We start from the raw sequence: 24562 nt of genomic DNA on the forward strand, positions 1-24562 counted from the left end.
AGGAAGCTACTGCAGCTACTGGCATGCACTGAACGTCACAGGCTGCTGAGGACAAACAGTCCGAGAGCATCTTCAGACCGGTCAGAGCGCCGCAGAGTCTTGTGGAAATTTTCCAGAGTTACTGCCTCCGTCGTTTACATTCCTGAGTCGAGGCCATGCTGGTTTGAATTAGAAACCAAGGTGAAGCAAACAGGGACTTTAAAAAGTTAGTCAAAGAGGTGAAGGCAGGTCTACGCCCAGAGTTTACCCAAGGATGGGCGACACTTCATTCAACCTCATCCTCGCTCCAGTTTGATGAGATCAGCGGCACATCAGCAGTGTGCACACGTGACATCATTACAGTCTGACTCCTTTGAAAGTGGTTATATCTTGAATTTCAGGCAACAAAAGATTTGCAAAAAAAAAAAAAAAAAAAACATAATATCCAAGATGTTTTCCTAAAACTATTAGTCTTCTGTTACCAACGAAGATCTTAACACCAGCTTTCAGGACAAGTAAGGGAGGGTGAAGAACTGTCTCTATATGCTTCATACAGCCAAAGACGTATTTAGTCGTTCATGCAACTTCTTCTGGTATCTCATTAAAACAACTTAAAGCATTGGAAAGGTAACAACACAACATTTTCAGCCCATAGCTAGTAAGCATTACTCCATCTTTGCAGCAGTAGTCCAGTCTTTAGGCACCTGAAACAGGCACCTGTCTACTATCAAGGGGTGCATTCACACCAGTCAAGTTTAATCTAGTCTAACTAAACTCTCATTCGTTTGCCTAGAAAGTCTGGTTCGTTTGGGGAGGTGTGAATGAGCAATCAAACTCTGATACGGACTAAAAACGCGAACTCTGGTCCACTGCCAGACCTAGGTCTCAGCTCGGTTGAATTGAACTCTGTTGTGGTTGGAATGCATATGAGAATACCAATCGCATCAGAGACCGTTCCAAAAGCAGGAAGTGGACCATAGCGCAGGGCATTCTGTAGCGCTACTGGTAGAAATGGGTGTTTTTGCCAAAGGCAAAAGAGAAATCCTACAACCTCTAAAATCTGACACCATTCCATTTTTGTTTACGTTTCATAAATTAGTGCCTTCTTCAGAGGTTTTTGTGTCGTTTCCTTCAGTGGTTTTTGGTGCAGTGCCACCACAGGCAGGAGGGGAACATGTTTTCAAAAAAGTTTAGTTTGTTTGCAGTTTTGGTCCGCAATCAATTCGAGTCAATCAGGTGTGAAAACATCCTAAGTGCAAACAGCATTTTATCAGCAGTTGCTAACAGTGTTTCATACAGCCTTAGAAGAGTGAGATGAAGTCAAAACATCCCAGCTATTGCTACAAACCAGGACTCTGTAATGTATTTATCTTCATGGATTTGTGCGGTTTAACCCAACCTTAAGACCAAATTAAAACTTTGAGATTCGGGAGGATTCTCTAACAGCACAACAACCCGCTCACCTGATCCTTCTGAGCGCCCGTCGCTGCCTATCAGTGGCACTGTGATGGCTGCCGTTGCGACGCCGTCTGTGGGCATGGTGGTGTAAACTACAGGAAGCGACTGCACCACCACAGGGATGGTCTGCAGTTGGCCCACCTTGCTCGGCATGCTGACCGACGGGATTGTATGGATGACGTGGAGAATCTGCTGTCCTCCGGCTCCTTGTGTTGCTAGGATAGAACCTGGAGAGAGGACCTGGCAGGAGAACATGATGGAGTCAGAAACCATGCTGTGTGTCTTATTATGAATAAACGGAGGAGGCAGGAGTTTGTGTTTACCATCGAGCCTATGGATTGTACCGTGGAGGGAACGGGCGTGGCTGAAAGGCCGGGCTGGGACATGACGCTGCTGGGCGCCGGATTGACCGTGGAGCTCGTTGTGGAAGCAGAGCGAGGCTTATTGAGCGACAGGTCGACGGGTTCGGTCTGGTCCTCAGCAGGACTCGAGTGAGGCGAAGACGGCTCCGCCTTGAACTCTGACTTCATTTTCAGGTCTGTGGGTTGGGAGCAGTCATCACCTACGTCCGCCTGTCGGGGGGAAAAAGGAGAGGAAGAGCTACGTTAGACTAAAACAAGACGTTGTTTACACATTAGACATATCATATGACATACAGCATTAAATAATAGATTATATTACTAATGTGAATCACGACAAATCAATAATGACAGAAGTTTTCAAACAATCTTTTGTAGCTTTTTTCCCAAGAAAATGTGGGCTTTCTCTTACTATAAAAGGTTTATGTTCTTCTTTGTTTTAAAACCAGAAATTCTGAGAAACCAAAGCCTAGTTCTTAAATTTCCCATGAAATAATGAAGTTTTGTACGGTAGGCATTTACCAAACATAAGTTTGTTAATCAGTGTCAAGTTCTGTCTTGATAAAAAGGCCTTTTACCTCAGAAAGTAATCTTAACAGAAAGAAGAAAGTCAAGTTTCAAGGTGCTTTATGTGATAAAAACATATCACATTGAACAAATAAACAAAACAAACAGTACAGTGGCAAAATAAGACAACTACATTTATAGTTCAGACTAGAATGTATATATTTTCCAATTATTAAATAAAAAAAATTCTAAACAATTTGGTTTTTAGTCTTGATTTATAGAACTCACTGTTTCAGCAGTTTTGCAGTTTTCTGAAAAGTTTGTTCCAGATTTGTGAAGCATACAAGCTGAATGCTGCTTTTCAATGTCTGGGTCCGGTTCTGGGAATGCAGAGCAGAACCAGAACCAGAAGACCTGGGAGGTCTGGAAGGTTGATACAACAGCAGACTATTTCCACTGGCAGAGTATTTCACTCATAGCAAGACATTTCCCCCTGTTATCGTCAAAAATCTGCCAGGAGAACTTGTACTTTTTATCAATATCCAATAATTATTTTGATGAAAAGTTTCTTGTTTTGTATTATTTCATTGCATAGATATTTAGACTAGACAAAAATATTTGGTAAGATTTTGTGTTTTTGCAGTGAAACAGAACGAGATTCAAAATAAAGGGAATTTTAGTAAGGCAGACTATTTAAACTGGAAAACGGTGCAGAAATGATGCCATCAGACAAGCGATATGCCTCTATAAACGTGTCATTTCATATTCAGTCTTTTTTCCCAAGCAGTGGAAGCGGGAATGCCGGCGTTGGGGATCCAATAAGCCCTCGTTCTCTGAGCCTCCTTAGAGGAATGGAGCGCCGATTCTCCTCTCCAACCACCCAGGGCTCAGCTGCCATGCAGCCCCAAAGTACAGCGAACAATGGCTGCTGTGTGGAACGCTGGGAAGAGGGGGAGGTGGATGAGAAAGTGAGACGGACAGAGACAGAAGGCTGCATGGGTATGGAGAGAGACTGGTACAGGCTGAAAGAGAGAGAGAGAAGTGGAAGAGGGAACAGCAGTGAGCCTCCAGTCCAGGAATTGGCCTCCATCCAATTGAGCTGAGCATAGTTTGGCTCTGGGCGAGGAGGAGAGGGTGGAGGCTCTGCTACACCCTTTTATCAGGTCATGCATTCAGCTGGAAGCTGGGTTTATAAAGGTGAACGGATTAACAAACATGTAAACATCAGATATCCACCTGGACGTCTATGCAAATAACAAGAGTGTAATAAGGAAACTATTTGTTCTGCATGTTTGGTTGAATTTGTTACAGATTAACTTCTTTTAAAGGGATGAGTCTGTCTTCTCTTCCAGCTCCAAAACTAAATTTGCGAATGGAGATTTAAAAGTGCTAATGACCTGCTCTTTGTGTCGGATATATTATCTGTTTTCTCTGCGGATGAACTGAGCAGGAGAGAACAAAAATGAACAGAGAAGAGGAAAGAAAAAGGAGCTCACAAGACAAGAGGAAGAGAAAAATAGACGTAAAAGAGGAAAGGAAAGGAGAGGCCAACAGGTATATCTGAAGTGAATTCAAAATCTAAAATTGTTCAAAACTTGACAAAGGTCTCCTGAACAGAATGGAGAAAAAGAAGAAAATAAGAAAAGGATTATCATAGGCCAAAGAAAAAGGAAAGCCGTAACGCGATTATAGTGAGACGGTCAAAGGGAAGGAAGAACGGAAACAAAATCCTGAAAAGAAAATCAAGTGTGAAAGAAGTGAGCGAGGCAGGGAAGAGAGAACGAAACAAGAGAAAGAAAGACAGAAAGGAAGGAAGGAAGACGGAGTGGGTGGGAAAGGCCCTGCCGTTTCCATGGAAACTGAGAGCCATCAGCTGACTCCATGTTTTCCACTCGTTCCACCGACCACCAACTCTCTTCCTTCTCCCTCCCAGCCCGTTCACCTTTCCATCCTTCATCCCTCCATCTCATCCCTTCATCCCTCCCCCTCTTCACTCTCTCTCTTTCAGGACCACACCTCTGACACCTTTCTCTCCCACACCTCCACCTCTCCCTCCTCAGCATCCCTCACTCTTTACACCAACCACACCCTCGGTGCCTCACCCTCTCATCCCCACGGCAGCTTTCCTTTCTACCCACTCGCTCATGTACTTTTTTTCCTGTTTTTCCCCTCTCCTCACGGCTGCTCAGACGATTCTGAGCAGAAATCCACAAACAAAGACTCCGAAAGGATTCGTCTCGAACAAAGAGTAGAGGATCTTTTCTGGACTCGAGATGAGATAAAAATTAGAAAAAGAAAAAGATTTTGTAGCTTTTACACAGGTTAGTTCATGGAAATCATATGTGGAGATATAAACTGAGTTTGTGCAATTCAAATAAATTACATTGTCTTGAGAAAATATTTAAACAACTTAAACTTTTTCACATTTTGTTATTCAATTCAGTTCAAAAATCTTTTTTTTTTATCCTAAGATGGAAAGTAAACATAACTAATATCATCCAAGCATCTTCAAAGAGTTCCTGCTGTGGGCAGGAAGAATGCCCTGGAGCAGTCAGTCTTGCAACAATTCTGAAGAAGCCTCTGACTGAAGACTGTTTCTATGACAATATAGTTTGATTTCCAGAGACAATATTCCACAGAAAGCATGTTGCTGCTCCCTCCTGTGTTTATGCTGGCAGAAGCTGGAGCGTATTACTGACAGACATTCTTCTCTCAGCGCATCTATAAGCCGTTAGGTATGTTGCAAAAAGCGATAAGTCAATTAATTGCATGATAAATTTCTACCAAAAACTGGATGACGAATGTCTTCATTCTGGTGCTTTGGCCAATTTTGTGTACAGAGACTTCATAATTCATTTTACTTATTGTTTCATTTATTTATTTTGGATATTTCAAATGTCTTCCAGTTCCAGTGTTAAATGCTCATTAGAATGTAAAGTTTATTGATCTTTGAGAATGTGTTCTTGCCATTACCATTAGATCACTTGAATATTATTGTTTACTGCAATAACGTCTGGGACAATTTATTGTCCAGCAAAATGTGTTATTGCGAGAGGTCGATAAGTCATAAAGAAATGGAATTCTACCAGACAGCCTTTAGGCTTTTGACGGCAATTAAATAAACAAATTCAACTTTTGCTAAGAACTTTCCAAAGTCAAAGAGACTCGCATCAAACTGACTTTAAGTCACAATAAACTTCCCACATCGGGATGCTCTGAGCTGAAACCCTTGACTGAGTGTGATGTGTTGCTCCTCTTCATCCGCCTGCATTCCTCAATTCAACAGCTCCGCCGTAAAATGGGTCACCCGGTCCTCATCTTGCAATTAATTCATGCGATCCCGAACTCTGCCTGATGCGGCCGGCAGCTGTGACTGCGGCGGCGGAGGAACGCGCTCCCTCAGCGTCCGCAGGACTTTAATCATCTTGTACTTGGGGCCACACGTTTGGTACCGGTAATGAGTGATTTACGGGTGGGCAATAAAGCTCAGCTGTCAGCTGGCCCACAGAGGGCGGCTGACACATGTAAGACGTATGACTGCGTTTAATGCATGTGAACAAGGATGAGGTATTCAGAGCTGGCAGTGGCTTTAAATGACGTTTTAACCATGTGTGTGTGTGTGTGTTTGGTATTAGTGATGTGACTGTAAGCATTTAACAGAGAGAAACTGGTCAGGTTAGAGGAGGTCAACTAAAGGATGGTGAACGGTTTGTGTAGCTTACTGGTATACGTGGGATTTTTAAGTGTCATTTTAAGGTAACAAATGAATACATGGTTATGTAATTTTGGAGCACTTGGGGAAATAGAAATAATTATTGAACCAACTGACCACAGAATGAATCCCACAAACCAGATGAAGGCAGCTTGATTATTTATACAACTAAACTTCTGATGCTGCTGTTGTTGTTGTGCTCTTTGTTAGACGACATGGAATCAAGATGATGGTCCAGCAGAGACACATTCATAATTACATCCATCCAAACAGGCCGGGCCAAGCGTCTATCCATCAATCAATCAATCAATTTATCCATCTCTCCATCCGGCTGTCGCCCATTTTTCTGAGATCGTGTCTAGCAGGTAAACACCAGTGAGATCCCAACATCCTACTGTCCCAGTGAGACAGGGCAGAAAAACCTCAAACGGCGGCACTAAGGAGGAATCCTTAAGACAGATTCCTTCTGAATGCCTCCATTTGAAGGTGCACTGGTTTCTCTGCTGCTTTTACGTTTGATCATAAGGGCATAGATGGACAGCACAATACAGACATGAAGAAGAAGAGAAAAGAAACGACAGCTGACAACATTCACACGGACGTAGCTCCATCCACTCCAACACCAATTAGCTACAACCAGTGTTTAGGTGAGAGCATTGTGCTCTCATTTCCTGCCCTGCTGGATCCACCTGTTCGCAGACTGATCCCAGCCACCAGGCCAGACTTTTTCCTGTTGCTCACTACACACCAAAACGCACCAAAAATGGAGGTTTGCTTCGATCTGGAGTGATTTGACAGGAAAACTCTGGCAGTGGGCAGGAAAAGCTCGCTGCCAACGAATGGATTTTTAGACAGTTAACATAGTGTGGTAGACTTTGTTTGACTGGGAACCAAGATTACAACATTTGTTATATTTTCAGCCGCTGTGGTTTGCTGCACTGTGTCAAACAAACCAAACCCTTTAAAAACCTGCTCCCCTCCTCACCTGTAGGGGCGCTGCACCAAGAACTACTGAAGAAACCGACATAAACATCCCAGAAGGAGACACTGAGCGCAAATTTCTTCTTCAGGAAATGTAAACAGAAATGGAGCGGGAGTGGTCTACATCAAAACTCCATTCACACCTGCCCAAATGAATCAGACTTTCTAGGCAAACTAATAGTTTGATGAAAGGGGAGTAAACCGGGCTGTGTGAAAATGTTTCAATAAAACAGTCTACTCAAAGGGCAGCAAAATGATGAACTTTTGCTGTTCGATGAGTCATTTTTTAATTTCTTAACATTTGCATAACTATATATAATTAGCATTGTGTAAAAATTGTTCCTGAATTGTTCGAACAAGCTTGCCACACTATGACGATGACGAGGTCAACAGTGAGGCCTCGCTCATCACTCGTCACTCCACTCCGTGTTTCACACCTCAGTGACAGTCAAAGTGTCACCAGAGGGTTTTTCAAGTTATAACTCACAGTCACAGCATACCCTCTTCTAAAACTGCAAATATATTCCCGTTCCCTTTCTTCCTTGTTCCAAGGTAACGACTTACAGGAAAGACGAGTTCTGGGAGACACGTTACATCCACCTACAGTAACAGACAGCAGAGCAGTTCCAGAGCCACAGCAATCTGAGCTCAAACAGCAAACATGTAGATTCTGCACAGCTGGGGAAGCAGGAACTCGTCTTTTCACTCTGATAAAACCAAAAACAACACTGCAACAAGCGCTTTCACCCGTCTCCTGCGCCGTATTCATCCCTTTCATAATTAAAATATCTTGATTGAATCATGGTGCACAGTAAATCTTTCAGCACTTCATTAGAGGAAGAGCTGGCAGAGACGAGTCCTCCGTTTAACCAGAGGAAACAGACTGTTTCTGTTGGATCACCACTGGTAGGTATTGTTCTCCTTCAGTTTATAGGCAAATATAGAAACAATAAAACTATAATCCTGGTTTTATGGATGATCCTTGATGAAGACTCCGCATCAGACCAGCTTTTGTCCATCGCAGTACATCCCACTATAGATATATCTACAAAATAAACGCCTTATTAAAACATTAAGCCAAAAAGTGTGCCATGATTGTTTGCTGTGTTTGAGCTTAAAAAACATTTTTTGTTCCATGTTTCCAGAAACATTTTATGGGTCTATATATTTGCCTTCAAAACTGTAGCTCAGTTTAACTAAAGCAGAAAACTTTTCAAAATTAGTTTAATTTGGTAAATAGAGGAAAATACATATACGATTATAATATAATTATATTATGATGTACTGTAGATTTCATTATTTAAATTTATCATGCATTTTTTATTAAAAAAATACACACATTTTATAAATTTGTGCTGTTAATAGTTGAAATTATTTATTTTGTAATTTCTAGAACAATTTATTAATCTACAATTTAATATTTTGTGTTGTTATAACAGAAAAGAAGAAAAAAATATCTTTCTTATGTTATTCATTTTCCTATTGTACTTATTGTTTTTAGTACTCAAAATATACTTTACAAACTTAAAATGACATATATTCAGCATGATGTTAACTTTTTTTACAAAATATTTTATACTAAAGGACATTTTTAAAAATCCTCCTAATTGTGCATTTTTGCCAATTTGTTAAAAAATATATATATTTATATTAAATTATTGAATAAATAAATAAAACAAATATTTAAAGGTAAATATTGGTTCATTTAAATTTGTGCTCCTTAACAATACAAATAGATTAAAAGTTTTTGATCAAAAATAAACATATTCTCCAGAAATCTCAGATTTTAAATTATATAGGTTCTTAGCAAAACAAAAATCTGCTAAAAATATTAAAATAAGCAGAAGAAATTGGTCTTTCTGTGCAAAAATGATATTAATAATTCATATTATAAAACTTTCAGTATAGAACATCTACATTTTCCCAACAGTTTAGGTAATAATTCCCCCTTTTCTTCTTATGTTCTGGATTTTACAAGCAATGCAAATACATGTAGCCTGAGTGGTTTGGTGCAACAAGCCCCACATTTATTGCGAGAGATATAAACCATTTTTGCCTCAAATTGCTTGAATATCCTCAGCAGATGACAGTTGAAGCCGGCAGCTCAGTTCCCCACAGCTGTCTGCCGGGGCAATTAAAGCAGCAGGGTGTGTGTTTGTCGCTGCTGCCAAGGATCAAAGGCGAGCCGAGCATTTCTCAGCCTCTCCAGTTGTTCTGCACCGAAACCCTCGCATTTCAGAAACCAAAACAACACGTACAGTGCGCAAACTGCTTCCTGTCTCAATCAGGGCTGCTGCTTCTACTTCCTGGAAGCCTTGCGGGGTAGGAAAAGCGAGCTGCCAGCAATGACATCATCTTCACCATCATCATCCTCATCATCCTGCAGCAGCAGCAGGAGAAAAGCTGCATCCATCCAGTATCTGCACTGCAAAGCCCCAACTCCCCTGAAACGTCGCTGCTCTATCAGAGTCTGGATGTGAAATCCTCTGAATGGGGTGAAAGCTCGGAAACAAACACACACTAACTAACTCATACAGGGTAAACGCTCAGCAAATAGACCTCGAAGCTCTCACACATGCAAACACACCCCCACACACACGCAGGCCTTCGCTGTTTGCTTGTGTGTATTTGTGCTTATGAGAACCACAGATTAGATCCATTCACTGTTTGGCTGGCAGGTATTCACTGTGACTGTGTTTGAAAAGGAGAGAGAAAAGGTGGAGGAGGAAAAGGAGGAGTGATGGGGTGGGTTTGGGGGTGGGGATGTTGGTGGGATGAGGAGGGCTTGGGGGGGTCGGGCTATACAGTCTTTTGGCAACTCCCGCCAGAGCTGTGGTTGCCATGGTGACTGGGCGAGCGGAAGCAGAGCCTCCCCCGACATATCCTATTAGGGTGAGGTAGCGAGGCCGACCAAGAGAGAGAGAGGGGAGGAAAGAAAAAGGGGGGGGGGAGAAGAGGAGGATTTATGTGAGAAAGTTTGTGAGAGAAAGTAGAAGAAGTAGAAGAAGAAGAATGATGGAGGGAAAGGTGAAGGTGAGATAAAGGTGTGTCCAGATCATTTTCTCCCAAACTTTTCTTTTGTGCTGCAGTACCACAGCTGATGAGCTGAACGACCCTTGACCCCGTTCCTTCGCACTGACGAACACTGATTAACCTGCATGAAGCAGACATGTTGTTTAATCATCAACGCTTTCTCTGCTGGTGACCCAACGTCACAATGTTTGCATCATCAGCATATCAACCAGAAACACCTGTTATCAGTTTATTATCTCTCCATCCATCCATTTGTGAATCCATCATTCATCCATCCCTCCCTCTGAATCATCAACAAATCCACCTATCCCCTTTCCCTAAATACATTTTTCTAAAATTCTAAAGCGCTGACTTACTTGACTGAATGTAAACTTGCAGTTGAACAAAGTTTAGCATCTAACGTTATTTCAAACAAGGAACACAGAGGAACAAAATAAAACAGGGACAGCAGGGAACCAGATAGAATCATCTACTAGTCTTTCAAGTACAGATATAACTTCAATTAAAGTTAGCATTTTAGCATTAGCCTCAGCTAAATACCATGTTGATGTAGTGCTTTAGCATTAGCGGAACAAATGTTTATAATTAGTGTTCTAGAGGTAGCACAGCACAGTTAGCTTTTTTCTTAGCGATGTCTACCGCTGCCTAATGCTGACCTGTGTTCAGATCTCTCCCATACAGCTACTAGTTGAGCCTCGCCTGAGCTAACAATGCTAATAGGTCGATCAGATGCCAAGTTTAGTGACATATTTTACTTAATTTCCTGATCATTTTTAAATAAAAGTTTGAAATTACTTGGAAAAAGTAACTGAGACATTCCCTTCATATATGTGAGAAATTTCTGCTGAATAAAGTTGACAATGTGTCAAAGCAGTCATTAAAACAGTTCAAAGTTCACCACAGCCAAGATGTTTTAGCTCTAATTTAGCTGCAAAATAAATATAAGCAAATAACAGTAGGTCCGCTGGATGCATGGCGGTTCTGGACGGCATTGTCTTTGAGTTAATGAATGTTGTTTTTATAACTTTATGGCATTTATACATAAAATAATTAACCCAGTATTTATTGTATAGTTGAATGGAGCTAATCATTAATCATTTTACAGCTTTTTGCCATTTCTCCGGTGAGATCAGGACCCAGAGAGGAGCTCTCAACGTCTCCTGCTGAGAAGCAAAGTGGGACGCTTATTGTTTGCATGCCTCTAACATGTGGGAAGCCACTGGTGCATGTAGCAGCTGTATGGTGGTGTTACTCATTTTTAAGCAGTTACACAAGGGCACAGACTTTCAGAGTAAACATATAACAGCGATAATAATGATGGTTCTGATGGTTTTGAGGTATTAAGTAGGATGTTTTAGGTTCTGAACTCCAGGAGGGTCCACTTCCTGGAGACTTTATCTGCGGACAGGAAAGTCCACTCCCCTGTGTTAGAGTCAGCCGCAGAGGTGTGGTCAACACACACACACACACACACGCACGCCCTCTGCTTAATGATCCCTTACGCAATACTACTCCACCCAGCCCCCACCCATCACTAACCCAAACCACACCACAACACAAGGGGCTCCACCAGAACCCTCCCCCATTCCCCAACACTTTCAGCCTCATGTGAACAGAAATTGCTCAAAGTTTTTCTGATCAGAAATTTGCTTCCGATCCATCGGACCTTCTGTCGTTTCCGAATGTTGTTCTCGGTGGCCAGAAGATAACAGTTTGATCGAAAATTCATGTGGTCAAATTCTAAGTTTGGATGCAACTATTTTAAGTCCATCTGCAGCTACAGTAGAATTACAGAGTTCATGAATGAAGAACTCTGGTACTGTCGGCATGAACGTGGCATTTCATTGCTTGAAATTAGAGGATTTTGTGATAAACCGTCATGGTCTCAGTGTCTAGATATTAGGGTAACCCTACTAATACTAATAACAGGTTTGTTTAGGACACAAGTTACATAAAGTGGTGTGATTTTTATCATTAAACTGCATAGAATAACTGGATTTACTAAAAATGTAGAATTTTATTGAAGTAGAGCGGAGAAAATATTAAAAGTAACAATTATGAGAAAAATCTGTATTTAAAGGGTTTTTAGACATCATTAATTCAAATTCTTATTATAATTATAGATTTTTCACAAGAGAAAATGAGACAATAAAAGTTCAGGATGGGCTAGATCTCAGTCCAAGCTTGTTTTGCACCAACATTACTAGAAGACATCACAATCTCAAGGAGGAGCAGATTTATGACCTTCGTTTCGAACAGATCCTTGTCTATGATTAAGGGAAAACTGTCATAAATGCTGAGAACTCTGACCTATGATGCAGCTGATCCAGGTGTGACATTGCTTTATGTTTCATCAAAATTACAGTGGTCAATATCTGGTAACACATAAGAAAGCAACACCAGCACAAAATAATGTGGAATTAGAAAAAATGTATGTCTTTCAGACTAATACGCACAAACTATCCCGAAATATTGAAATGCAAACTGTTGCAAATTTAATCCCCCTTTATTGCATGTTTTTTTTTTTTTTTTAATAAAGTGGCTGCTAAAACAAATCCTTTAAAAACCCCAGCTTTGCATCAGATGGAACATGCTGAAGGCATTTAAATGCTTGCAATTTTCTGCATTTAGCAAACGTGCAGCACAAGGTCTCTATGTGTCGGCTTGAGTCTGGTCAGTTAATACATTCATGTTTTTTCAGCTCAGGCTAAACGAAGACCAGCCATGACATTTACAGGAGCAGTGTAACCAAACAGGAAATGATGCGTCCCTGAAACTTTTTAGTAATTTGTTTATTTTATGATGGTAGGGTTAGTTAAAGCTCATTCACCTCCAAAATTTACAATTTTTGAACAAAGCTCCTAGATTTATACACATAATTTCAAGGGTCATCCTGCAGACCATTACAACGGCAAGACCGAAAGACATCAACCTTAGAGATGTAATTATTGCCTCATATCAGCCTGGAAAGGCCCATAGCCATGTCCAAACTATTTAAAGTCCAAGAAAACATGTAAACATCAATCGCAACACATATGCAGATTGTGCAACACAAAAAGCTCCATCCCAGACTCAGCATGAAAGTTCAAGGTTACATCAGCCTAATTAGACAAAGACACGCTAGTGGTAGGGTGATGGTCTGGGCTTCATTGAGGCAGCATGAGTCTCTCCAAACACCAATGTACTCTAGAGTCAAACAATCATCTCAAACAAAGCAGCACATCTGCAACAGAATTTCCCAGGAAGAAAAGAGAACCGTCTTTCCATAACGCTGGAAAAAAACTGGAAGAAGCTCCAAAAACATCAAAGCTGAGCAACTTTTTATCAATAGGAACTTTTAAAGACGCTGTCTGAAACGTGCACATGCTTCAATTAAGATATATAATGTCATTTTTATCCTGTGTCTTTGTCTCAGTATTGTTTATACTGTTTTATGACCTTAACTACAGTATGTTGTTAATGTTTGTTGTTTACTGGAAAAATGTGCAGTTTGATCTTCCAACATGTTCTTCTGAGTTATTGACACATACACTGCCTCAACATTCAGGCTTTATTTTGATTAACAAAAGTAACAAAAGTGTTACTTATTACTAGGTCACTATGACCTAGGTCTATGACAAGGTTTTCCAAAAATTATTGCGATATTTTCAACAAATATAACAGTAATAGTGACATACCAATGAAAGTATGCAAACTCAAAGATTGATTAAAAAAATATTAATCATTTAGATTAGACAGAGAGACAAAGGCAAAAGTAAAAGGTAGTGCAAACCAAACATGTTTGCAGCATTTTTCAATGATATTCAAGGGGAACATCTCTTTAATGATTATTGTCCAATGGGAAATTATCAAGTTCATTTTAATTTATCATGCAGTAAACTGATTTATATTATATATTGTGCATTATACAACAGTAAGCATCTCTGGTGGATTCTCTTTTAAAAACAGTGTCTTCATCTTGCAACATGGAGGACAAAATGGACAGCAGTCTGCTCTTATCTGACTGTCCACACCCTCTCCACCTCCACCCTATCTCCTCCCTCCATCTGAAACCTATCCCTGTCTGCCTCCTACTGCTCTTTTCCACTTCCTCCAACATATTCTGCGCTCATCCAGCCCTTCTCTGGACGGCGGGGCTGAGGTAATGGCTGCTGTTGCGTGCCTGCGACCGACAAACATCGCCTTATCATTAATCCTCACGCCCTGCATCATATATGCTCTGATAATAACAGGTTATGGTCCTAAAGCCTATCAACTTCAATATGCAGTTAGAAACGTTAATGTGCAGCGACTTGCCTGCACCAGCTAAAAAGCGTTCTCATGCAGGGTGATGTACAGACAGTACTTATGATTATATTTAATTAGCACACATCAATAATGAGGGTGCAAGATGTTAACAGGCGAGCAGATAGAATGATAACAAGAAGGGGGAATTTTAAGATGGTGTAAGAAATAAAGTGTTTATGAGCTATCCACTTTGATTCCTTTGTTACAACTCAAATGTCTTTTAAAGGTGACGTATTTTGCTTCCTTCAACAGGGAGGGTAGGTCTCGGGGCTACACAAAACATTGTTGGTTACATTTTTTTGCGCAAAATCAATCTTAGCTGATGAGATTTTAGTCTGATCAGTTCTGCCGATTCTGACCTCCTTTCAGATTGAGCTGTTTTAGGGCCTCTTGTCACTTTAAATCCAAATAAGCTGCAGCTGGCCAACTCAAAATTTACACTCGCACGTCAAAACGGATGCAAACAGATGCACAATTATACAACCGTACAAGTTTGAAAAGGAAAAGTAGAGCCTCCTGCACAACGAAGAAGAATGCAGAAAGTAGTTTCTGGATGGTAAGTGAACAACAAAACACTTGTCTTTTTCAGCAGCCATTGTACAGCGCATACAGCAGTAAAACTAGCTGATTAAACACGCTGGAGTTCAGCTTGGGTTGCTAAGTAACGGGTTGGGCTTCACTGCTAATTTGTGAAGTTCTTTTCCTTAAGTTTTTGAAATGGTTCATTTTCCAGACACCAAAAAAAAAAACTTATTTCCAAAAAATGTTTAAGTGTTTTTTTAAGAACTTGTGCTGGTTTTAGAAGCAGTAGAATCCAAATAGAAGTACAAATTAAAATGCAAAATCAAACAGTTTGTTTTATGTTTTCTTGTTTTCAATGTTCTGATCGAGGCTGAATGTTCCAGGTGGTTCAAACTCAAGGTAAAGGGGGAAAAACAGGTTGCCAGGGTGTTTTTAAACTTGTTGTGACCTTAATATGCTCATGAACGTATTTGGGTCAATTTCTTTAGAGGTTTTGTAGGGTTTTAAGTGGGACTTTACAGAACATCTTCACCTTGTTTGCACCTTGCCCTCACCTTGTCTCTGAGGGCAGAAAGCAGTTTGAAACTCAGCATAGTCTGTAGAGCTCTCACCACAGTTTACAGTGGTGAACTCTATCAAGTAAAAATGTTTTTACTTGATAGAGTTTTTTTTTTACTTAAAGTAAAAAAAAAAAATTTACTCAAATTTGATACTTTGCAAACAAATGATGTGGTTAGGGTGTGTTTCTTTCACATATGGCTCCTGGCCAAAGCCAAAATGTTTTTAAACTATAACGATCTTGTAAAGGCTGTCCACACTTTTATAACTTTGAGACTGGGCTCAACACAATACCCTTTATTTTGGCATACACTAGTCTCTACTAAGTCACCTCCAAAACGTACAGAATGCTGCTAACAAACTCTAAGAAGCACAATCAGTTTAGGATTGATGTTAAACTTTAGACTCTGGAATAAACTTCTGCTAGAAATAAGACTGACCTCTGACCTAGAACTCTTCAAGACTCTGACATTTTTTATTATTCGACTGTCACTTCTGTTTTATTTTATTGTACTCATTGCAAAGCAGTGTTTAACTTAGTGGTTATTGTAAAGAGCAATACAAATCAAAGCAATATTATTATTATTATTATTATTATTATTGTTATGCATAAAATAGCAGCATCTCTATGACTTAGTTGCGATTCAGTATTTGCAGATATTTCTGTGGACGGTAACTCCAGATAATTTGTGAGAAATTTGCCTGTTCACAGATTTTCTTTAAATTGAGCATATATAAAATATTCAAAAGGAAAAAAATCCTTCACTACTGTGAATACTAAATGTCTACTGTATTGATTTTTCGAGTTCATTTTTATCCTAAAATAGCATCTCAATGCTGAACATGATGCACCAGCACAGACGTCCTCAATGCTAAAAATGATCAGGGGTTCCTGAAACACGGGAAAGCTGAATGGGCATAATAGGAGTTTGCACCAATCTGATAGAGGAATAACCTAAATAACATTAAAAGCAATAAATATCTTTGTTGTTGAGCTCATTTGTCTATTTATTCAATAATTTAGCAGCAAAATGGGTTTTTAAATTGAAATTGTTGCTCGTTCTGTCAAAAAATTAATTACAGACTCAGCAATTAACTCGATTTAGAATCTTAATGCCATCCCACCACTTATAATTATCACACCAAACGTATGCCCTACCATCATCTTGATAATGACACCCTTCAGTGCGGAAGTTTGTAGTGCAGCAAGCAGACTCAAAAGAAGCAGATGTAAGAGTAAAACTCTAAAAGCTTCGACAGAACAGAATAAAGGAGAATCTGGTCCATGATGAGAACTCACTATGTTGAATTTATGAATAAATGGTTGAAAATCAACTGAGAGAAAATGGGGTACTGTCTCTCTGAACCTTCTGGTTTCGTATAAAAGCCATTCATGGAATAAACATTCTGAATGTTTTGCTAATTTAAATTTAGACAAAAAAGTAAACCTAACTGCTTTCACTCAGAGTCTTGTAGATCTGATGGATCTTTACACCTTCTGTTTGGATTTTCTTTTTTTTTTGACTGATTTCTAAAGTCAGGAACGTCCAAAGATATATTTTTTAAAAATCACAAAATATTGCTAAACTGAGAGCAATAAACCAGAATCTTATCTGAAATCCTGTGAGGACTCAACAGGTTCCAACGCGTCAGAACCTGCAGCCACACCCGCTGACGCCTACCTACACCCAACTGATTCTCCTCCATCACTTCTTCTATCCACCAATCATCTCCACCCAAAACCCCACCTCTCCTTCCTTCCTCCCTCCTCCTCTTCCTCACCGTGCACTCCATCTCCTCTGGCTCTGGTTTGATCTGTACTGAGGGCATGTCTCTCCGGCCTTGGGCCTCCTTCTCCTCTTCCGTTTCCTCCTGCTTCACCCTGATGGTGAGCGTCCCCACCTCCTTCGGCTTCTCCTCTTCCTCGTGCGGCGGCCGAGGCCCAGTCACCAGCTCTTCCTCCTCCTCCTGCTCTCGTCGGGCGGCGGGGGGCGGAGGTGAGGACGGCGGCTGCCGGGTCACGGCGCTCTGCTTGGCCGGGCTCCTCTGCTTCTTTCGGGCACCAGCGGCACTCTTCTTCTGCTTTGGAGTCGACTGGCACTGAGGAAGAGGAGGAGAGGCAGACAATTAGTTAGGAAGGTACAAATCATGCAGAAGATGCAGAGGACAGGACGGTGGAGAGAGGGGAGGAGAGGGGAGGAGGTGATAAGGAGGAGAGGAAGGGGGGAGGGGTCGGAAGAAGGTAAAGAAAAAAGTTTGAAGCCAAAGAAAGGGGGTGAAAAATGGGAGAAAACCAAGAAAAAAGGAAAAGGTAGAAAGGAATCTGTAAGCTGGAGTTTAAAGGCAAAAGAGCTGATAACAAGCTTTACCTCCTCTCTAAAAATCAGCCAGAAGAGGGCTCACACACACACACAGTTTAAAAAGAGAGGGGAAATTTAAAGCTAGAGTAAGAGAAGAGAGCAGAGAAGAAGAGGCAGAGAAACAAAGGCCTAAATCCTGAGGCTGACACTGAGGGAATGAGAACGAAAGAGAAATAACAGACAGAGCAGGGAGGAGTAGCCGTGAACTGACCCCTCCCTCCCTTTCAGTGGCAGGCAGGCGGACACACCCTTTTCTGGAAGCCGAGCTGCAACACACACACACACACACACACACACCCCTTCAGAGAGCGACTGGGGAGTGCCAAGGCAAAGGGATGCAAGCACACACACACACACACATTCAGAAGGAGAAGCAACACACCCCAGCTCCTCTAGCTTACTCTGCTGTCCATTTGCTCTTCCTTTATAAGTTAAACTACCAGACAATCATCAGCTCTCCCACAAATTACGAGGGAACAGAAACTTTTGACGAGTAAAGCCCAAAAAGATCAACTTCAAGGGTTTTGAGATGAATATGTCTACAGGTTTAGGAAATAGTTGGAGTTTAAACAGTTCGCTTTTACTTCTACTTCAACAAAGCAAGGTTTCTGCTTTTATTCAGTATTTTTCAACTGTATCACATGAATACAGGAAGAGATACAGATAGTTAAAGTTTCTCCTGAGCAGACTGGGAAAAACGCAGCACAGAAAGGGGAAAAGGAAAGAACAAAAAAACATGAGCAACCTTTTAACGTCAGAAGACAATTTGTGCCAAAAAAAACTGTGTCCTGAAAGAGCATTCATACCCTTTAAACTTTCTATAATACATCTAAAATCTTGTTGAAAGAAAGTCATAGGAAGTCCTGTTTGCCACAAGCTACAAAGGAGGAACAGCAAACTTGTTAAAGGAGGACTTTTGATCAGATAAGAACAGAATGAAGCTTTTTGGGGGTCTACAAAATGCAGGCAAACTAACATTTCATCTGCTTTAATCTAACTCCAGTTCATTTGTCTAGGAAGTCTGATTCGTTTGGGGAGGTGCGGATTCGTAATTGAACTCTGATGAGGACCAAAAAAGAGAAAGCAAGTCTTGATTCAGTTAAAGTGAACTCTGGTGCGGTTTGAATCAAAATGTGAACTCCAGGTGGACTGGAGAGCGCTCCAAAAACAGGAAAAGGACTAAAGCACAGGGCATTCTGGGTAAATAAAACCACAACAAACACACAAATTTGGCACTAACAGAAGAAATGGCTCATGGTGTTATACTAGAAACAATTTATTATAACCAATAAATTCTGACGCTACTCCACTTTTCTTTACATTTCGTGAAGGAGGAAGTTTTTATGTCGTCTCCTTGAGTGATTCTTGGTACAGCGCTTGGTACAGGGCGGAACAGGTTTCTCAAAGGGTTTGGTTCGTTTGACACAGTGTAGTGTGAAAGCAGCAGCCGAAAATATAACAAATGTTGCAATTTTGGTCCCTAATCGAACACTGGACATCATCACAGAAAAACACAATACCGGCAGCATCATGCTGTGGGGATACTTTAAAGGGGCTGCAAAAGACTTGAAACCCTAAACATACTGCTGGAGATCTAAAGTGACGTCTCTACAGCAAAAGGCAATTCTATAAATTATTGACTCAGGTGAGCGAAATACAAAAGCACACCACACTTTTCAGAATTGTAATCATTTAACAAATATAAACCAAATCAATCTTTTCCTTCCATTTCACAGACACTTTGTGCTGATTAATCAAATAAAAAGTCCAAGCAGTGTGAATACTAAACATACTGTAACAACATCCCTTAGAATTGCTCACAGCTTTAATCAGTATAGTAAAAACATTGCGCCATTTCAGTTGGTGCTGCAGGTCACGACCCCTGCTTGGACTTTTAAAACATGCTGACTTGGCTACTTTCTGTTTCCCTTCCCTATAATTTCAGCTGATGCTGGTGTGAATACAGGCCTGGTTTCTGAGCATTAAATGAATAATCTAATATTGTAAGGTCAGCACGTTCACACACATACGCTTTATACAAAAAACATTGCGTTGGTACAATCAGACCATCCGTACTATAAAGCATCTTATGTTTAAGCACAAGCAAGGCTAAGCTGGTTGCATCTAAAGCAAAAATGTTCAATCTGAGTGATTTGTAAAAGCCTCCTTACTGTATATATAGATGCTTATTTGTCAACTAACTTTTCTGGTTGACCAGTTTGCTGTGTTTTTTCTTGTTCCTGTGAGCCTGAACCATGGTGCTGAGTTTTATGCTGGTATGCTACCCAGCCCCAGCAGATTCCACAGTGGGGTGGGGCCTTAAGTTAATCAGGTCGGGTGTGGCTGTAAGCACCGCCCCTCTCACTCTCATGCAGAGGACACACACACAAGTACCCCTCCCCAGGTCCATTGTGGCCAGACAGAGCCCCCTCTGTGTCTCTAAACAAAGGTAAATGCAGCTTGATGCATTTACCTTCCCCCCAAACCAACAACACAACCCACAAACTGACTATGTCTGATATTTCACTGGACTCCCATAGATGAAAGCATATTTTTGGTGTGAAAAACAAATGACTTCTGGGGCAAAATGTGTTGGCATTTTCCATCCATCCATCCATCCATCCATCCATCCATTTTCTGTTCACCCTTGTCCCTAATGGGGTCAGGAGGGTTGCTGGTGCCCATCTCCAGCTACGTTCCGGGCGAGAGGCGGGGTACACCCTGGACAGGTCGCCAGTCTGTCGCAGGGCAACACAGAGACATACAGGACAAACAACCATGCACACACACACTCACACCTAGGGAGAATTTAGAGAAACCAATTGACCTGACAGTCATGTTTTTGGACTGTGGGAGGAAGCCGGAGTACCCGGAGAGAACCCACGCATGCACAGGGAGAACATGCAAACTCCATGCAGAAAGACCCCGGCCGGGAATCGAACCCAGGACCTTCTTGCTGCAAGGCAACAGTGCTACCAACTGCGCCACTGTGCAGCCCGTGTTGGCATTTTGTCCTACAATTAAATGTGACACAGAAAAAGTTATTTCTAAGGTAGTAAAGCATGCTTCTACAGTAACACAGCCATAATGTACATATCACTGCACCACAATGACATGACTTCATCTATACTGGTATGTGTTTCAGTTCTGCTTCCAGGAAGTTTGAACATGAAGGCAAAAAAGGCTTCGTCTATTTGTGATCACATTTTTTTTTTTTACCCTTTGCAATTTGTTTGGAGCATTTGAACCAATATTTTCTCAAAAATGACAAGATTTCCATTGTAATTTTTTAGTGACTCGTGACATCTCATCTACCACTCATCGTGCCCCAGTATGTCCAGTCCTACCAATGGCAGATGACAAGATAAAGCTCTAGCTAGATAATCAAACTAGGCTCTATGAGAGAAGATCATCTGCAGGTTGAAAAGTAAACTGTCTACTGCATTAAAACTACAGTAGACACTACAGTAAAAAAAACTAAAACTACAGTATGTGATCTCTTTCCAGGCTAAACTGGATTTTTTTTTAAGCAGAAAATGCATTTTAAAAAACTCTTCAATGTACTTTTAGTAAAGCAGCACCAGTTACCTGTAAAGGCTCAGTATTTAGGTAAATATGACTTTTGTTTTAAGAGAGGATAAAACATGTATCAGCAATTTTACGCTATCTACTTTTAATGTTAAAATCTCATTATGGGGCGTGCTGTGGTGGCACAGGGGGTTAGCACGCCCCACGTTTGGAGGCCTTAGTCCTCGACGCGGACGTCGCGGGTTCGACACCCGGTCCTTTACCGCATGTCTTCCCCCCTCTCCTCACCCTCTTTCCTGTCTGCCTACTGTAGAAAAAATACGAGCCACTAGCGCCGCAAAAACTCTTCGGAGAAAAAAATGGAAAAAAAATAAATAAAAAAATCTCATTATATTACCCTCATTTCATCCCGGTGAACTTATGGACTGTAGAATCCAGCAGGATTGTTTCTTCAGATGTAACTCCATATACTAAAAGTATTTATCTCATGCTAATGCCTCCTGTCTAACTAATGTTAAACTGCTAATGCTATATGTCTAATATAGCATTAGCTATTATAGCTAATTTTATTTAGCTATATTAGCTAGCTAGCTATATTAGCACTAACTATATTAGACATTAAAGTAGAAGACATTAAAGCTAATGTCTTCTACTGACCACTGCCAATAACTGTTAGACAAATGCTAATATGATCTGCTATTGTTCCAACTCTAGCTAAATTGTCTATCCAGTAAAAGTTAATACCATCTGTGGAACTAAAACTAATACCTAACTAAAGGTAATGCTAATCCTATATGTTTACCGAATCTAATGGTATCCAACTTGCTGAAGCTAATGCTGTTTTTTCCAACTAATGCTAACTGAATCTTATGTGATCTTGCTAACTAAAAATAATGCTGTGTTAAGATATCCATACTGCTAAAGACAATACTATTTTTCTAATTTTTGATAATGCTATATGTCTAACTTACATTCATTTTATTCATAAAATTGAAGCTAATGACAGTCTTGCTAAACATAGAATACAGCTATCTGTGTAGCTAAAGCTTAAACTATCTGTGAAACTAGAGCCATTATCTTTTGAACTAATGCTAAGGGTATGTATTTAATGCTATCCCTTAAAATGATGCAAAAATGATCTGCCTGACATCAAAAATTGAAGAAAATATTGTAACTTGTCGAGTTTATTTTTGGATTCAAAAGGTTAGACTAGACATATTGAAGTCATTACTGGTTATATCACTTGCTGTGAAAGCTGTGTTGGTGAATATTAATCTACAAGAGGCCATTGCTATATTTGGTGCTGTTTTGTTACATTTAATTTCAATATGATTAAAAACATACTCTATAAAAATTTAATAATGAAGTAGCAATTTTACAAAACATAAAAAAGCACACAAAGTAATGGAAGAGTAGAATGTGTGTATTTTGATTTTCATCACACTGTCAGTTTGCTTTGTTAACAAGCAAATCTTTTTATTTTTTTTGTTCCCCCTCCTCTCCATCCACCCTCACACACACACGCACACACACACACCCCTGCACACAACTGAGCCTGCTTTGGCAAATAAAATTTAAAGACAGTCTGGAGACTTGGATTGAGGTTTATCTGCAGTCATTTACAAGACACTGAGGGCAACATACAAGTGTCACTACTCATGTGTAATGAAAACAGTTTAGAGCTGATCAGGGCAACCCATACACAATAAAAAGGAACAATTGAAAAGAAGCAAGAGCACCTCTGAATATTAGTCCCTTCAAAAATGTTTTGGATTTAAAATCTGCATAGTGTAAACATAACACTAATTTGCTAACAATAGCAAATAATTCTTGAGTGTTTAACTTAAGTCTGTCTGGCTTTCTAGATGGATGGGGTTAAGTGTTTAATGTGAACATTAAAAGAAGAGATTTCAAGTCAGCTGGATGGCGTTTCAGCTTGCAGATCACACGCATGTTCTCACTGCAAACAGATCGAAGCAAACACTGGGAATCTTCAGCAAATCCAACTTGATCCACATCTGCCCTCCGACAAGGCAGTAGAGGGGAAGGAGCGCACCGAGGGGGGCCAAGAGCTAGATGGGTGTGTGTGTGTGTGTGTGCATGAGTGTGAAGAGCAGCACTAACGAGTAGCGATTGTGAGAGTCTGTAGTAAGCCTATGCGCATGTTGTGTGCATAAATGAGAACTGACAAGATGCTTGTGTGTGAAACCCCCACCCAGGAGAAGGGGGTCCCACTGTGGAGTTCCAGGAATAAAAAAGGGTGGGGTGGGTGTGACCCTGTCAGTCTCTGATCCCACCACAGGAAGTTGGGGTGGGGGTAGCTGGGATGAGGAGGATTGCAAGAGAAAAATAGAGAAGGCTGCAGAGTTTCTTCACTTCTTTATCGGCCACTTCTTGGGTAAAAAGGTTTTTGCCCACTTACAACCATCTTCTCACTGCATGAAAAGAGGGATTTTCGACAGCTATTGACACCGAGAGCTGCCACGCGCTTAGAGATTGAGGGCTATGGGCAAGAGTTGTTTTTTTTGTCAGAATGGGAAATTGTAGGAAACTGCAAAGAATTGTCAAAAACTGTGTGTGTCTGTGTTGCCCTATCACCCCCCTCCCCTTGGGTCTAGGTGAGGCTTTCATATTCAAAAGAAGTTGCTGGGACCAATGCAAATGCCAATCAACTTTTGAGCACCTGCCTTTCTGACTGCAGTTTCTGTTGTAGTTCACCCATTTTACCTTCTGTGCACCACCCAGGTGTGTTTATCAGCATCAGTTCCAGGACCCGGCCGAAACCCCTCAGTGTTATTACCTTGAGAAATAATGAGATTTGTTTAAATATAAAACAGGCATTAATGCCGAAAATGTTCTAATGTTACAAGTCATATAAATGAAACAAATACAGAGTGACATTCACCAGCGCTTGGCCACACTTAGCTCACTTTAGGGATGTAACCAAGTGTGCATCGCTAAGTACAATTTTCAGGGTAAATCTGATTATGCATTGTCAACATTGCATGTCTGCCAAGCTCATCCAAGATTGTGTGGTGGAATGCAGACAGAGCCACCAGTGTACACATTTCCAAGAGAAGTGTTTCTGCCGACGTGACGAGATTTCGGCCTTGTTTTGAATAAAAGAATGCTTTTCATCGCAAAGTAGCGACTCTCCTCCACATGAACACAAGTGTCTTATTTGTTTCTTACAGAAAGCGGTCTGCCTTCTCCATAATGCCAAAACATGTGTAGGATGAGATTTCTTATTATATTTTTATTACATCTGATGTTATAAA

At 40.6% G+C, this 24562-nt stretch overlaps 1 protein-coding gene across 1 annotated transcript in view; it reads right to left on the bottom strand.

The window, feature by feature from the left end:
• Positions 1 to 24562, bottom strand: part of klf8 (Kruppel like factor 8) — a 73172-nt gene that overhangs the window by 15508 nt on the left and 33102 nt on the right. The window contains exons 2-4 of the mRNA XM_028030398.1: positions 17179 to 17496; positions 1761 to 2009; positions 1443 to 1677 (exon numbers count right to left, since the gene is read on the bottom strand). Coding sequence (XP_027886199.1) covers positions 1443 to 1677; positions 1761 to 2009; positions 17179 to 17496 — 802 coding nt within the window. The remainder of the gene's footprint in view (positions 1 to 1442; positions 1678 to 1760; positions 2010 to 17178; positions 17497 to 24562) is intronic.

This window comes from Xiphophorus couchianus, chromosome 11 (genome assembly GCF_001444195.1).
Source record: "Xiphophorus couchianus chromosome 11, X_couchianus-1.0, whole genome shotgun sequence".
Taxonomy (NCBI): Eukaryota; Metazoa; Chordata; class Actinopteri; order Cyprinodontiformes; family Poeciliidae; genus Xiphophorus; species Xiphophorus couchianus.